At 39.2% G+C, this 16,147-nt stretch overlaps 1 protein-coding gene across 1 annotated transcript in view; it reads left to right on the forward strand.

Moving 5' to 3' along the window:
• Positions 1-2,773: 2,773 nt before the first annotated feature.
• HTR3B (5-hydroxytryptamine receptor 3B) overlaps positions 2,774-16,147 on the forward strand; it is a 39,881-nt gene continuing 26,507 nt past the window's right edge. Inside the window, exons 1-3 of the mRNA XM_060304357.1 lie at positions 2,774-2,838; positions 7,926-7,990; positions 13,209-13,369. Of these exons, the coding sequence (XP_060160340.1) occupies positions 2,774-2,838; positions 7,926-7,990; positions 13,209-13,369 (291 nt within the window). The remainder of the gene's footprint in view (positions 2,839-7,925; positions 7,991-13,208; positions 13,370-16,147) is intronic.

Below are 16,147 nucleotides of genomic sequence, written 5' to 3' on the forward strand. Positions count from 1 at the left end.
TACTAAAGTTTTGTCTGCCCAAGAAAAGAGCAGAAAATGCCTGGGAGTTCACTCCGTCACCCCTGCCCCCAGGCTCAAAGCCAATGACAGACAGGTGTGAGTATGCCGTCACCAGACTCCCTTACTAACGAACAAATTCTTAGTGTAGGTTTCTGTCAGTTTCCCTGCAGTGTGAGGCTATAACGATTGTTTTTCCTTAGCTATTTTCCTTAGCTATTTCTGTTGTGAGTACTTCTACAATAAACACGTGTTCACAAATCCTTATCTCAGGTATGTTTCAGGAAAACCCAATCTAAGACATTCAGCTTTATGGAATTTTATACTTTCTGTCTAATATTAAAATTCTACATGACTTTTAATAATACTGTTTATAACTTTTCAGACAAGGAGCATCAAGGTTTTACTTATTCCTGCTCTTAGGAACAGAGTAGGGAAGTCACTGAGTCACTGGGAAACTCCCAGAAACAAAGAGTTTGGAGGAACAAACGTAAGTGAGCAGGGAGGAATTGGTTGACATTTGTAAGCAGAGTGGAAATAGATTAGACAGGTTGCTGTGAGTTGATGTTGGGGAATCTAAAGAGGGATAGTCAGAACAAAGAAAAAAGAGTGGTGACACGAATAGAGGCGGGACGTGACTTTCAAGTCACATAAAAGTGCACTGTGTAATAAAATAGAAAACAGCTTGGCATTTCCTGGGGCTGCAGGTATGACAGCTGCCACAAGGCAGCGCTCTGATTACATTCACTTTGACTTCCAAGTAGCTTTCCCTTTTCCCACTCTGCAGTTTTTAAGGGCTCTGACTAGAGGTCTGTCACACTCCAGCCATAGTCAGCCAGCCTATTATTAGTGCCAAGCCCTCCTCCTGGAGCAATGACAGTGTAAATTTCAGCAATGGCAGAAAGGGGACAAATACAGCTGTTGTGCATTTTAGAATAATTGCTACGGGCCATTTGGAGACAGCTTTATAACAACAGCCCTTATACAGACTTATACAGTATTTCACTTTTCCGTTTTATTCTCTCCTCAACGCTTTTTAACACGAATTTATTAATCCACTCAACTCATGTGTATCTGGGATTATCTGCCTCCCAATTTTACACAGTGAGACTTGCAGCTCCCTGGAAGGTACCATGCTTTTTCTTTCCTTTTAGTTTTTATTGGAGTATAATTGATTTACAATGTTGTGTTAGTTTATGCTGTACAGTAAAGTGAATTGGTTATACATATACATATACCTACTCTTTTTTTAGATTCTTTTCCCATATAGGTCATTACAGTGTATTGAGTTCCCTGTGCTATACAATAGGTCCTTATTGGTTATCTGTTTTATATATAGTAGTGTGTACATGTCAATCCCAAACTCCCAGTTTATCCCTCGCCCCTGACCTTTCCCCTTTGGTTAACCATAAGTTTGATTTCTATGTCTGTGACTATTTCTGTTTTGTAAATAAGTTCATTTGTATCTTTTTTAAGATTCCACATGTAAGTGGTATCATATGGTATTTGTCTTTCTCTGTCTGACTTACTTCACTTAGTATGATAATCTCTAGGTCCATCCATGTTGCTGAAATGGCATCATTTCATTCTATCATGCTCTTTCATCTCACCATCCAGCCTTTTCACATGCTATTCCTTCCGCTCTCCTAGTTCTCTCCTCACCTACCTATCTTTACCCAGCACAAATGTCACTTGTGAAAAGCCTCTCCTTACCTCACCCCAAATCTGGGCTCCATTTTTTTTTTTACTTCTGTTTTCCCCCACTTCATTCATCTTTTGGCATTTATCTCATTGTATTCTAGGTGTTTCTTACCTATTACCTCCACCCCAATTTCCTTGAACTCCCTTATCTTTATATCCCCAGTGTCTACCACAATTCTCCACAGAGTGAATGAATGAATGAATAAAGCAAGCTCTAAAAGATCAAAGCCCTTGCCCATCTTGAGTCCACGGCAGAGATAGAAATATCCAGAAATTTAGACCAAACCAGAATCTTTCTTACTGGTTTCTGTGATTGACCGTATCCAGGCCTCTCCACAGAAGACTCCTAAATGAACCTAAATGGAAAAGTCCTGGGCTCTGCGGTGAGCCACAGGTCACGAGAGATTCCCCAGTGCTGGCACAGCAAGACTTGAAGGCTCATGATCTGTGCAGAAGGCCTGACCAGCATGGCATCGTGAGTCAGACTCTTTGCTTTACACTGCAGTCTAAGCAGCTTCCTGGAACTGCTGTCATTGAAGGATTACACAGAAGCAACAAGTCCCCAGGTGTACATTCCTCTGGCTTCTGGGGGGACATCTCACTCCTGGGGATCACAAGACCCCCGAATTTTAGGTACCCTCTGAGAGACTCAAAGAGAGGCATGAACTTCCTGCATTTGTGTCCCATGTTTATCCTTTTCACGGCTTGCTGGCCTGTTCTGGAGCAAACTAAATAAAAGCAATCTTGATCTGAACCCAAGCCATTATTCTCACCATCCTTTGTGAGATGGGTAGTGAAGGGTTAGCATATTATATGTGGTTGTGAAAAAGCTAGGCCCTTCCTGGTGCCATCTTTCCTGCATAAACCAAAATTCTTTTCTGCCTATTTGTTAATTCCTTCCTTCCTCTCCTCTTTCCATCCTTCTCAAACATTTAATGAGTACTCGCTAGGTACCAAGCTCCATGCTGGAGATAGAAGGATGAATAAGATACAGTGCTCTGCCTTCAAGGAATCCACAGAATTCTGGAAGAGATAGGAAAGTAAACAAATAGTCATAATACACTCAAGTGCCACAATGGAGGTGTCTATGAAGCCCTGTAAGTTCAAGGGAGTGGGCCCTGGGGTGCTAGTGGGTGTTTGGTAACCAGCTGGTCGGAGGAGACCTGATTTTTAGTGTTTGCTCGTTCCCGTGTGGCAGATACTTCCGTCATGGCTGATTTCAAGCTACTAACCTGAACACAGAGTTGGGAAGGGATGTACACAGTTGCCCCCCCCCTTTTTTTTTTGGTTGTGCAGGGCTACCTTCGGGATCTTAGTTCCCTGATCAGGAATCGAACCTGTGCCCCCTGCAGTGGAAGCACAGAGTCCTAACCACTGTACCACCAGGGAAGTCCCCACAGTTGGCCTTTCTGATGTAGTAAGAGCCAGCTCCAGCATACCACCATGATTTCTGCCTTGTGAGATCCTGAGCAGAGAATTTATCCCTGCTGTGCCTGGGCTTCTGACCTACAGAACTTTGAGCTCACCAATGAGCTTTGTTTTAAGCTGCTAAGTGTGTGGTAATTTGTTATGCAACCATAAAAAACTAAACAGAGTCTATTATACCCTTTTTACAGTTGTGAAAACTGAGGCTTAGAAACAGTAAGCAATTTGACCAAGCCCATGAGCAGCTAGCAAGTGATGGAGCTGGGAGGCAAAATGAGGTGTGTCTGACTCCAAAGCCTAGAACCTTAGCTCCTATGTTCTCATGGAAAACAATGTCACATAACCACGAAAGGCCGGGGTCACGGCGGACCATATTTTTTTTTGTTTATTTTTAGGGACCAGAAAATGTGCATTATTACTAAAAAATGAAATCCTGTGCCAGAAAAAAAAGCAAATGTTCAATGTAGCTTTGGACTTGAAGTTGTACCCAAGTGGTTACCTTGATATTTATTTCAGAAGGCACTGCTATGGAATAAAAGAAATTTCATATGGGACTCTACTCATTAAATAAAAGAAATTTCATATGGGACTCTACTCATTAAATATTTGAGTTTGGCTAGAGTGTCCATTTCTGCTTTTCTCCTGCAGCCTGACCAGATGTGTTCAGAAAATTTGGTTCTCCCTGAATATGTACATCTGTCAAAATTCCTGTCAATTTTAGCACTACTGCCAAGGGAGTGAACAAAGAGAGTTAGCGATTAACTTCAAAGAACTTTGTTGGAGAGGAATAAAGATATTTAAGGCCTATTTTGTCAACTAATTGCATTTGCATATTTATGGGATTTACTGATATAGCAGTAATTAAAAACTATTTAGTAGTCTTAAAGGACACATAACTCAGTTGCTGTTTGCATAATAAACACTTCCTTATTATGTTTGCATAATAAATACTCTCCCCCTGCTTCTTCCAAAAATCTGGTCCAAGAGGTGTCATATCTTACTCGGAAATAATGGAAAAACAAAGTGCAAGGGCTCATGGGAATGTGGAGAAGGGACTTCTGAAATAAATATATATCTAGGTACTCTCTTAATGTTAGGCCTGGCCTGAACTGCTCTCAGAGAATGGCAGATTCAAACTTCAGATTAATAAGTCTTTTTTTCCCCAGGTGATATTTAAGAAGCCTGAATGCTTATCCCCTGACAATTCCATTTTCTTTACTTTAATACCCTGACCTGTTTCAAGGGTCTGAACAAGGTTCACCCTGCATTCATCCTTCCTAAAGAGATATCTAAGGGGGATGAAATCTTTGACTAATGGATTGCAAAAAATAATGTGAGTAAACAGTATTGAATTTAAGGAGTTGAGAAGAGATGGTTTTCATGGAAAATTAAAAGTTGAGCAAGGGACAGACACCGAATGTAAAGGCACTGAGTATATAAACTAAACCTAGACAGGACAGTAAGTTTGGGAAAAGAAAACTCTGAGCCATCTGGTGGTGCAGAGCAGGGCAATCAAGGGAAGATCAGGAAATATCTGTATATAAACTACTTTGAAGACAAGTCACTCACACAAACCTTTCTTGTCTTTGCAAAATTCATCAGCCAATAAAGAGCTGTAATGGGCAGGATCACCAGACTGTTGTTAAATTAGCTAATGAAGGTCGTAATGTACCTGTATTACACGTCATTAGCAGTGGCCTTCCAGTAACAGATGGGTATATGAGAAAGTGAGCCAGAAGGGAGGGCAAGCGTGTCCCAGGAGGTTTGACCTAGAGTCATGGCTTACTAACATGTGTGGCAAGAAGATAATGTTGATTACCATCTCAATTAAAGCTTTGCATAAAGGCAAGCTTCTGTGCTCCCTGCCCATAAAAAAAAATGGTCTGCTGCCTACAGCTTGCCTTTCTCCTGTCCTAATTCATCTCATAGGTAGAAGCCAACAATTCAAAGCATTGATGGGAAGTGATGGGATTTTGATGGCCAGATCAGTCCTTCATGATCTTACCTCTTGATGAAGCCCCATTTATTTTTCTACCCTATCTCAAGGATATTTCTCAAACTTTCCATAACTTTGTATCCAATTTCCTCTACCAGGTTATATTTCTTTTTTTACTTTTTCTTCTGAAAAAGTAAAAGTATTTTCAAATGCCCAGCAAAACTGGAAGCACAGGAAGTAGAAAGAACTCTCCACCCCCACCAGCCATGTGAGAGTTTGTTGCCAACATGATGACCCTTCACCTGTGATTACTTAGAGCATTACTCTTACAAACAAGGACATTATTTTACATAATCTCAATACAATCAAAATTAGGAATTCAACATTGCTATATCACTACCATCTAATCCACAGACCGCATTTGAGTTTCACCAGTTCTCTCCAAAATATTCTTATGACAAAAGGATCCACTGCAGAATCACACATTGCACTGAGTTGTCATGCCTCTTTAATCTCCTTTTGTTTGATACAGTTTCTCAGTCTTTCTTTAACTTTCATATCCTTGACACTTTTGAAGATTACATGCCTGCTGTTTTGTAGAATGTCCCACAATACGGGGTTTCCTACTGGATAGATTCAAGTTATGAATTTTTGGCAGGATGATAACAGAAGGGCTGTTGCATCTTCTCAAATCTCGTGGTGCACAACTCCCATAACTGGTGATGCTAATTTTCATCATTTGATAAAGGTGTTGTCTGCCAGACTTCTCTACTGAAATATTTTTAAAATTAATTAATTAATTAATTTTGGGCTGCGTTGGGTCTTCTCTAGTTGCAGCGAGCAGGGGCTACTCTTTGTTGCGGTGCGCGGGCTTCTCATTGTGGTGGCTTCTCTTGTTGCGAAGCATGGGCTCTAGGCGCGCGGGCTTTAGTAATTGTGGCGTGCGGGCTCAGTAGTTGTGGCACGTGAGCTTAGTTGCTCTGCGGCATGTGGGATCTTCCTGGACCAGGGTTTGAACCTGTGTCCTCTGCCTTGACAGGCGGATTCTTAACCACTGCACCACCAGGGAAGTCCTGAAAGATTTTTTTAAATCTTTGTATTTAGTAAGTATTTTGTGTTAATGTCCTGTTCCTCATCAAACTTTTGCCAACTCGTTTTTATCACCCATTGATGTTTCTTTTGTGAATTAATTATCACTATAAAGATTCCATTATTTCTTCTACATTTATTAGTTGGCAATTGTAATTTAAGGGAAAAGTTTTCTCTCCTTCCCATCCATCTCTTTATTTAAATCAGGATGGACTCATGGATTGTTATTCTACTTCATGAGTTATAAATCTTTGCCATCATTATTGATTTTGATGCTTGAATCGTCACAGATTTGGCCAGTGGGAGCCCCTTCAAGCTGACTCTGTCCTTTTATCCTGTCCCCATGATTCTTTTAGCACTTCTTTACTTTGTGATACAAGGAGGCATTCTAGGCTCTTTTTCTACTTTCCTGCCCTGGCCCTGGCATCACGCATTTCTCCATTTCTTCCTTGTAGGTATGTATGCTATTTAGAGACCAAGATCTGGGTGTTAGGTGTACTCATTTTTGTTGGGCTGTTCCTGCTCTCAGGCGCTCTAGTGGACAGAGCTAGGAACATATGCGTGTATGAACACATGTACACACATGCTTACATTTGTATGTATTTCTATATTTAGCTACATGTATCGAAAACCAAGAGTTCACTCTGATACTTCCAAAACCAACTCAACACTACAGGGTTCATCCTAGTTTTCTCCCTTTCCATATTTGTAACTGCTTTCACCAACATCTATATTTTACTGGTAGATGAAAATTAAAAAGAGAGCTTCATGGATTCTAAACAAAGGGACCAAATGATTAGGAGCACAGGGATCAGGTATATGCTTCCCCTCCCTCAGTTTGTTGTGTGAAAACTTATCTCAAACCTGTTCCTCTACATTCCATCTATAGTAAAAAGCGGGCATATGTTGGAAATGGTATGAAATTTAATTTTTGTCTCTAGAGCATCTAGGGGTCTACCAATGCAAGATAGAGTTATGTGGAATGATGCATCTTTTTCCTTAATAATGAAAAGTGAATGGGGCTCAATCAAAAAGTGAAAAAAAAAACCCAGTTTTTATTGAGTGATGTTAAACTTTAGTAGTTTTCATCTTCAGTAAGCCTAGACGCATTCTCTCTTATGTAGTTACTTTCTGAATTGTGGGCAGTGAGAATTTAAGAAGCATTTCTATTTATCAAAAATCGATGTTTCTTTTAATGAAAGGGGCTTAGGAGAAACAAAAGACACTCTTCCCACTGTACTGTTAGCAGTTGCTCTTCATTTGACAATACCAGGTTTCCATTAGCTTAGTGTAATTCAAGAGTCCAATAATCATAGTCAAATGCTGAAGATGTTACTGCATAAGTCTGATTTAGATCAGCTATTTGGATCTCAATTATTAATGAAATTAGTGTCCTAAATGTCAGCAAGAGGACTGCCTTAGGTAAAGGCTGTAAAGGAAATCACATTAGTGTGGAATTTCCCCTGCTTAGGGGCTCCTCTTAGATTACATTATTCACTTAGCTATCTCCTGTCAGGGAAATTGAAATGTTGGCCAAGATCTGATCCTGGGGCAGAACCAAATGGAGAAGTTAAGAAGTATTGCAATGGTATCAATTCCAAAACATTTGTGTGGTGCTGGTACTGCCTTTGGTCCCATTTAGTGTTTACAAAATAGCACCAGCAAGGACAGCATAAACTGGCAAACAGAGAAGAACGGAATGGAAAGGCGGTCTTTTAGGAAAGATTGAGCGGCGTTCCATCCAATAGGCAAGTTTGTGTTTCTCATCTTCTGGAAGTGCCTGGGGAACACTGGCAAGTTCAATGGCCCCTCTGTGGCCCTTGGTCCTGGTGGCCGCCTCAGGTGAGTCCTTTAATGATATTACTAGGCTTTGAATATTAACGCCTAGAAGCTAGAGACGTGGTTTTCTACGTTGTGCTGTATAACTCGTCACAAGTGTTTGTTTTTATTTACGATCTGTAAAATGTCAGTCCTGTGAAGCTACACGGAGACCAACAATTTGTTACGACTTTGCTCCTACAATTATAGATGTATACACACATAGGGTCACACAGTGGGGCTTTACACATGGCTGAAAATATGCTCTGAAATGTTATAATTGTCTGATAAATTTCTGCTTCCTTAGAAATCAAGCTTTCTTTACAACAATTGACATTGAGAGTTTGGGGTATTCTCTTTCAGATTTACTTTTATGTCTGAATAGTATATTTTTATTATCCAAAGTAGTCTTGGCTTTTAGTAGCCCAGAGAGAGAGTTCCTTGGATCCATCATAGCTACAGAAACCTGGATGTCATTTTGGTATTAGGGGCTTTACATCCAGCCGTACAAAGTCTGTGTAGGTGATGAGTGTTTCTCTAAAGACGAGCTCTATAAACTTGCATGTTTTGAGTGTACAATTCCCCTTAAAAATATTTTAGAAACTAATATATATATATATATATGTTTTCTTTCCCTAAATTTCTGAAACTAAAATTCCATAGTGCCAGTATTAACTCTACTGAATTGAGTCATTTGAATAGGATACGATTGGTTCTTAGAAAATATACACAAATCAAAAATTTATGTTTATGCTGGTGTTTCCCAACACCCCACTTTCTTGAGGGTTCTCCTAGAGCTCGTATCTGAATTTCCATGTTTTAAAATATAACTGAAAGTGGAATGAGTCAATTACGGAGATGAGGAAGGAATTTGGTAGCCAAGCAGCTGGCAATGATTTTTTTATTGGGTAGAGAAGAAAAATAGCCACTTATCATTGAAGAATAAAAATGCTGGGTGTTGAAATTAAAGGATAAAAGCATATCTTAATTATAAAAATGAAAACAGGGAATTTCATTAAATGTCAAATGGGTTTCTTAGCAGAAAATAATTGTGAACATTAAACTAAGTAAGATAAAATAGAAAAATGAAATTCTTCTTCATGATTTCTCTTTCTAATGTTTTGCCTTATGCTTGATTTTTGCTCTAACTGTGGCAGAGAAAGTGTTTTAATAGTGTCTCGTAATCAGTGCTTGACCATAAATCATACTGAGAACATTTGTTGCAGAAAAATTCATCCTTTGGAATTTTTACTGGTTTAATATCAAGATGATTTGTAAACATTAAAGCCCTGAACCAACCGCCAATTCACCGCTGCACCCAGGAGACAGTGTGCTAGGGTAGGAGGCCTGGATTAGAACCATCTAGGTCCTGCCACTCTACTCACCAGCCACGTGACCCCGGGCAAGTCAATTAACCTCTTAGAGACTCTGTTTCCCTGTAAGTTAACTGTTTATTTTGTATATTCATGAAGACCGAATAAGATAGCATTATGTAATTGTAAGCTGCAATGCAAATGTAACATATCACTGACCTGAAAACACACAAATGGCAGTCCAGTGGCTAAGACTCCATGCTCCCAATGCAGGGGACCCAGGTTCGATCCCTGGTCAGGGAACAAATCCCCCAGGCAGCAACTAAGGGTTCACATGATGAAACTCAAAGATCCCGAGGGCCGCAACTAAGCCCCGGCACAGCCAAATAAATAAATATTTTAAAAAACCCCACAAACACAGAAAATAACAATGCGCTGTTTCTGTCCAAAAATGTACAACATGCAACTCTTCCTTTTGAAGGGTTACTCACCTAGTATTCTCAGGGAGCCAGTTCAGGGTAGTGCCAGAGTAAGAGCTTGACCTTTGCATCCAGATCAGTCTTGTTTAAATTCCGGCCTCCTCACTTACAAGCTGTGTGATCTTCAGTGGTACTAACCTTCCTAGGCCTAGAGTCCCTCACCTGTAAGTGACCCTTCACGGGACTGTAGAGTACCTATTCTTGTAGAAGTTAAATGAGATAATTCATGTAAAGGGCTCTTAGCCCAGTGCCTGGCACACAGCTAATTATTTAATCAGTATTAGGTATTCAGTAGTACCATGCCCTCAAACCTCTGTTTCCTTGTAACATCTCAGATATATGTATTGTTACCAACCAGGTTTCTTGGTCTTCCTTAATCAATAGAAATTGATAAGAGGCCAGACAAAAGTTCAGGCAAGGCTCTATTGGGACTCCTACTATATAGCAGGGAGGAGTAAAAACAAGTAACAGGTTCCCTTGCTCGCTCCCTGAGGTGGGAGGAGCTGGTTCCTTAAATGGCGTGAGGGTAGGAGTGTGTCCAGGGGTCCAGCCAGAGGGGAGGCTTAGGTGGTCTGCCCACCCCCTTGGTGGTGCTGTGTGCAGGGGCATGTGCAGTACCCTGCTTTTGCTCCCTGCTCTTCAGAAGTGGAAGTTGGGTTTTTTTGGTCTTTTTGTATCTTGTTGTCCACAATTTGCCCTAACTGCACATGCATGCAGTTATTTTTAGTCCCTTTTAGTTTCTTTGTATTTTGCTTATTAAGGGGACATTTGTCCAGGTGTAAGCAGTGCAGCAAAGGGTCCTAGGTCCCAGGTCCCAGCCTGTCTCAGTATCATTCTCTTATAATCCTAAAGGTGGTATACTTACTAAAGCAAAAGAGCTCTTTTCATCAAAGTGCCCAGAACATTCTAAGATAGGCATGTGTGTAACTCATTGAAATAAGGAAAACAAAGGAATAATTCTATTGTATTCTTATCTTTTTTAAATCTCTCTTCACCAAAAGTGCTTCACAGCTCAGTTCCTAACACATTCTACTTTCCAGAAATTTACAAGTGAATTATTTGAAGCTGATTATTATCATTCAAGGAGGCAGAGCTAGTGAGGAATCTTTCCTGGGTCTGTTGATAGTTTCCATCAGTGTCTGTTGAAACATCACTGAACTGTGAGTCATTTAGTGCTTGTGTGAATGTCACATTAGCTTTCAAGGGGCATAATTTACTGTTAATTAATGGTCACTTAAATCCTTAATCTCTCTCCTCTAATTGATCTTTCTCCTCAGGCAAATTTGCACTCATAGTAGAAATGTAATTTATTATTTCTTCCCATTTTAAACAAAGAACTCTTTCCCTCTGTAGTTTATTTAAGCATACTTCCCTTTGCTTCTGATTTTTCTCCAATCATTGCCTGCTTCTCTTTTGTTCCTATTTCCAGCTTCCAGAACATTCTCTTTTTACCCAAAGACTATGACACATTCTAGAAAGTATGTGTTTATCCATAGGGGACCTATGGATTGTTTCCTAGAAAAGGTATCAGAGGGAAATTTGACTCTCCATGAACAGAGGGTATAGGGAGCACACATTCACTTCTCAGAATTATGTCTTAACTCTGTCTCAAGTGGTTTCCTGTATTGAAACAGGCACATTTCAGTGGTTCCCCAGCTGGGACTTGAATTGGGAGCTTCCAAGGGAGGTAAGAGTGAAATTGCCCAAAGCGAAGTTCTCAGGAAAAGCACCAGATCAGCTTTGCTTTGGGCTCCAGAAATCCCTACCCCCAGCGTCCGCCAGCAAGAAACAGTCTCAGGTAGAGAGATTCACAGCACACTTTTTGACAACCACAGTTCACAAAAACTAAAGATGATGCCTGATGCAAGTCACCCACCTTAGTCCCGCATGCCAGAATCGCTGTTGCCACTTCTGGCGTCTTGTCGGGTGAATAGTTAGGGAGTTAAAACGCTAATTAGATTCCCAGTTCAGATGATAATGAAAGTGAATATTCCACTGCCCACAATGAGTCTGGAATTGCACCTCCAGCACCGTTGTTAGCATTTTGGTTACACTGACATTGATAAACATAGAAATTGCTGCCTGCGGCGGCAAGTGACACAGCATCATTCATAAAGAGATGGGTATAAACAGGATTGTCGCACGGGGAGAGGATATCTCATTTACAGTTTCCTGCTGGATCCCGCGTACCTTCAGCAGCTCATCAAAATAACCATCAAAACCGCTGAGAGCCGAGGTGAATTCACACGCAGGACACTACAGATAGATTTCACTCAGGCGCTGTTGGCGGGAGGTGTGCGATTTGCTTCAGTCCAATGACTTAGCGAAGCTTTGAATCCCCCAGGGGCCGGCAAAGTTGGTGAACAAAATATCTTTTTGCGATTCTGAGAAAGCCCTCACAGATTTGTCACTTCCAATTGCTGGTGCTCATTTCTCCTGCTTGCTTTCCCCTGGCTTTCCCGGCCTCAACACCAATCACGGCTCCTCTACAAATCAAGACTCCTGGGTCATAGGAAATGGCTGTTCCCTGGAGCCACAGAGAATTTTCCCAAAATGAAGATCTCATTTTCTGACAAGTGCATTTTAAGGCAGAGTGAGAGAACAGATTTTTGAGGAGAAAAATATGAATTGGAATCTCACTAATCCCATTACTCAGAAATCCACACAAATCTTTGTGTTCAACTGGTTTGTCCATGTTTCTGCTTTGGGCTTTCTATGTGATTTTGAATTACGAACAGAAAATCAAAAGAAAAATCCAAAGAGGAAGTTAAATGTTGGCTAAGTGCATAGGAAGTTTTCTCCTATGTACTGGGAGGGGGTGATACGGAAAAAAGAAAGGATGTTGTCTCCAATATGCAAGATTGTTGTAAAAATGGAACTGTAAGTGAAAGTATGCATCCTCAGAGATGGGGTTGATTTATTTATCTTTACAATGAGATTTCTCCATTGGGCACTTAGACCGTCAGCTTACTTTGCTTTTTTTTTTTTTTTTTTTTTTGCTTTTTAATTGAAGTATAGTTCATTTACAATGTTTCAGGTGTACAGCAAAGTGATTCAGTTATAGACACACACACACATATTTTTTTCAGATTCTTTTTCATTGTAGGTTATTATAAGATATTGAATATAGTTCTCTGTGCTATGCAGTAGGTCCTTGTTGTTTATTTTATATACAGTAGTGTGTATCTGTTAATCCCAAATTCCTAATTTATCCCTTCCCCCTCTTTCCAGTTTGGTAACCATAAGTTTATTTTCTATGTCATCAGCTTACTTTAAACAAGTGTCTGCCAATAAGCCCGCTAGTTGGCTGTGAACTTAAGCAGTTCGGATGAGCTGAAAACTATATGCTGCTAGGAGCCACTGAGTCCTGAGCAGTCTGAAGTGTCCTAAAGATGCTAAGTTCCTTTTATTTTCATAAACGGTGAAAACGATGATAGTTTTCTTTTTCAGGAATCCTGGCCATAGATACGCCTCATCCCAGGAGCTCTGCTCTGCATCATCTCACCAAGCAGCTATTACAAAAATATCGCAAGGAAGTGAGGCCAGTTCACAACTGGACCCAGGCCACCACAGTATACCTGGATGTGTTTGTCCGCGCTGTGTTGGATGTGGTAAGGACCATCTTACCATCTCTTAGTCCCATCATTTTTTGTAAAACTACCTGCTGTTTATGCAGGGGTCTAGGAGAAGTTTTATTCTTGAGACTCTCGTTGAGCTGATAGAGAAGTTGTGCTAGACTCAGCAGTGAGCCTGGGGTAAATATTTATTAGGCAAATCATGCTTTCTAGCCCCCGACTTGCATTGTGAGGGCAGATATAGAAATAGGAATTTCTATATCTAGAAAATATTCCTAGAAATAAGAATTTCACAGAAATAAGATGTTTTAAGAATTGTGGTCATAGGTCACAGAACATATTTTATGAGCATTGCTGAAACCAAAATTGGTAATAGGTATTATTTTCTATGGTTCACATTTCTTAGTGATAGTAGCAGGTTTATGAAACAACTTCTACAACTTACTGCCTGAAATTTTAAAAGGGGAAAAAAATGCCTTGCTATCCTGAGTTTTTAAGGGAATTTATACCTAAGGTATTTGCTAAGGGTAGTGGGAAGATTTGTTTATTAAAGCATATCTTTCCTACTGTGTCTGAAAAATGGGTTGTTGTGGGTATTAAATGAGAAAGTGCATGTAAAGCAGTTAGCAGAGGTCTTAGGAAGCCCTCAGTGATGGCCCGTATAATTATCTCTACTTCTTCTTTCTCCTTTTTCTTAATTACAAAGTCTTCAGTATCAATAGATCCCAAATTTCTTTTGATTTCTTTTAAAAGCAGACTTTACTGAGCTTGTTTGTTAAAGTAGTTTAATAACTGTTTTTCAATTTACTTCTCAAAATTTTTTTTCCAATTGAGGTATAATATACAGATATTGAAATGCACAGTATGAGTTTTGATAATTGCATGCACCCACATAATCCGTATCCCTATCAATATATCAAACATTTCCATCACCCCAGAAAGATCCCCCATTTCCTTCCCAGTCAATCATCATCCCCTCCATCCACAAGGACAACCACTGTTCTGATTTCTTTCATCATAGATTATTTTTGCCAGTTCTAGAACTTCTTAAGAATGAAAATTTACTGTATGTACCCTACTGTGCCTGGATTTTTCACTCAGCATGTTTTTGAGCTCCATTCATGTTGTTGTGCATATCAGTAGTTTTTCTTTTTTATTGATGAGTAGTATTTGGTTATGGCTATACCATGATTTGTTTATCCATTCTCCTGTTGATAGGCATATGGGTTGTTTCCAGTTTTAGTGTATTATGAATAAAGCTGCTGTGAACATTTCTGTACAAATATTTTGGTGTACATATGTTTTTATTTCTCTTCAGTAAAACCTAGAAGTGGAATAACTGCCAATTCTCATAGGATATATGTACATTTAATGAGAAACTGCCAGACTGATTTACAAAGTGGTTGTACGCTGTATACTCCCGCCCATCAGCTATGAGAGTTCCCATTTCCCCACATCTTCACCAACATTAGGTGTTATCAGTCTTTTTAATTTTAGCCATTCTGGTAAGTGTGTAGGGATATTTCATTGTAGTTTTTCTTGATACTTCCCATGGCTAATAATTAGGGGCTCTTCTTTTATGTGTTTATTGGCCACTTATATATCTTTGTTTGTGAAGTACCCGTTTAAGTCTTTTCCTATTTTTTATTGTGTTGGTTGTACTTTTATTATAGATTAATAGGGATTGCTTATATATTCTGGACACAAGTCCTTTGTCATCTATGTATTGCAAATGTTTATTCTCAGTCTGTGGCTTGCCTACTCATTTTCCTAATGGGTCTTATGATGGACAGAAATTTTTAAATTTAATGAAGTCCATTTTTTACCAGTTCTTTATTTATGGTTAGTGCTTTCTGGGTACTGTCTAAAAGAAATCTTTGCTACTACAAGTTTACCCAAATATTTTCCTATATTTTCTTTCAGAAGATTTATAGTTTTTAGCTCCTTAGATTTAGTTCTGTGATCTTGAGAACTAATTTTTGTAATGGTGTGAGGCATAGTTCAAAGTTTTTTGCTGTTGTTTTGAGTTTTGTTTTTGCATTTAGAAAGGATTTGTTCCATCACCATTTTTTGAAAAGTCTTCCCTTTCCCCATTGAATTGCTGTGATGTCTTGGCTGAAAATTAAGTTAACTTATAAGTGTCAGACTATCTGATATCTTGAAATCAGATAGTGTAAGTCCTTGAACTTTGTTCTTCATTTTTAAGATAGTTTGGCTTTGTAGAACCTTTGTACTTCTACATAAATTTTATATTCAGTTTGTCACACTTCATTAAAAAAAAAAAACCTGCTGGGAGTTTGCTTGGAATGGTGTAGGACCCACAGAGAAATTTAGGGGATAGTTGACATTTACCAATACTGAGTTTTCCAGTCTTTGAATATGGTATGTCTCTCCATTTCTTTGGGTCTTCAGCAGTGTTTTATAATTTTAAATGTAGAAGTTCTATACATATTTCAATTAAAGTTATCCCAAAGTATTTTTGATGTAGCTATAAATATTACTTAAAATTTTAAATGTTCTAGTTATTTGTTGTCATTATAAAGAAATAGGATTCATTTTGTATGTTGACTTTGTGTCCTGTGACCTTGCAAAATTCACTTACTAATTCTAGTAGTTTTTCAGATTAGTATTTTCTACGTACACAATCATTTCATCTGCAAATAGTTTTACTTCTTTCTTTTTTAATCTGTGCACCCTGTATTCTTGTCTTATTGCATTGCCTAAGACCTCTACTACAGTGTTAATGGAAGTGGTGAGAGCAGACATTTTTATTTGTTTCCATTCTTACAGAAAAATCTTTCACCATTAAGTGTG

This window comes from Globicephala melas, chromosome 8 (genome assembly GCF_963455315.2).
Source record: "Globicephala melas chromosome 8, mGloMel1.2, whole genome shotgun sequence".
In the NCBI taxonomy this organism is placed as follows: domain Eukaryota; kingdom Metazoa; phylum Chordata; class Mammalia; order Artiodactyla; family Delphinidae; genus Globicephala; species Globicephala melas.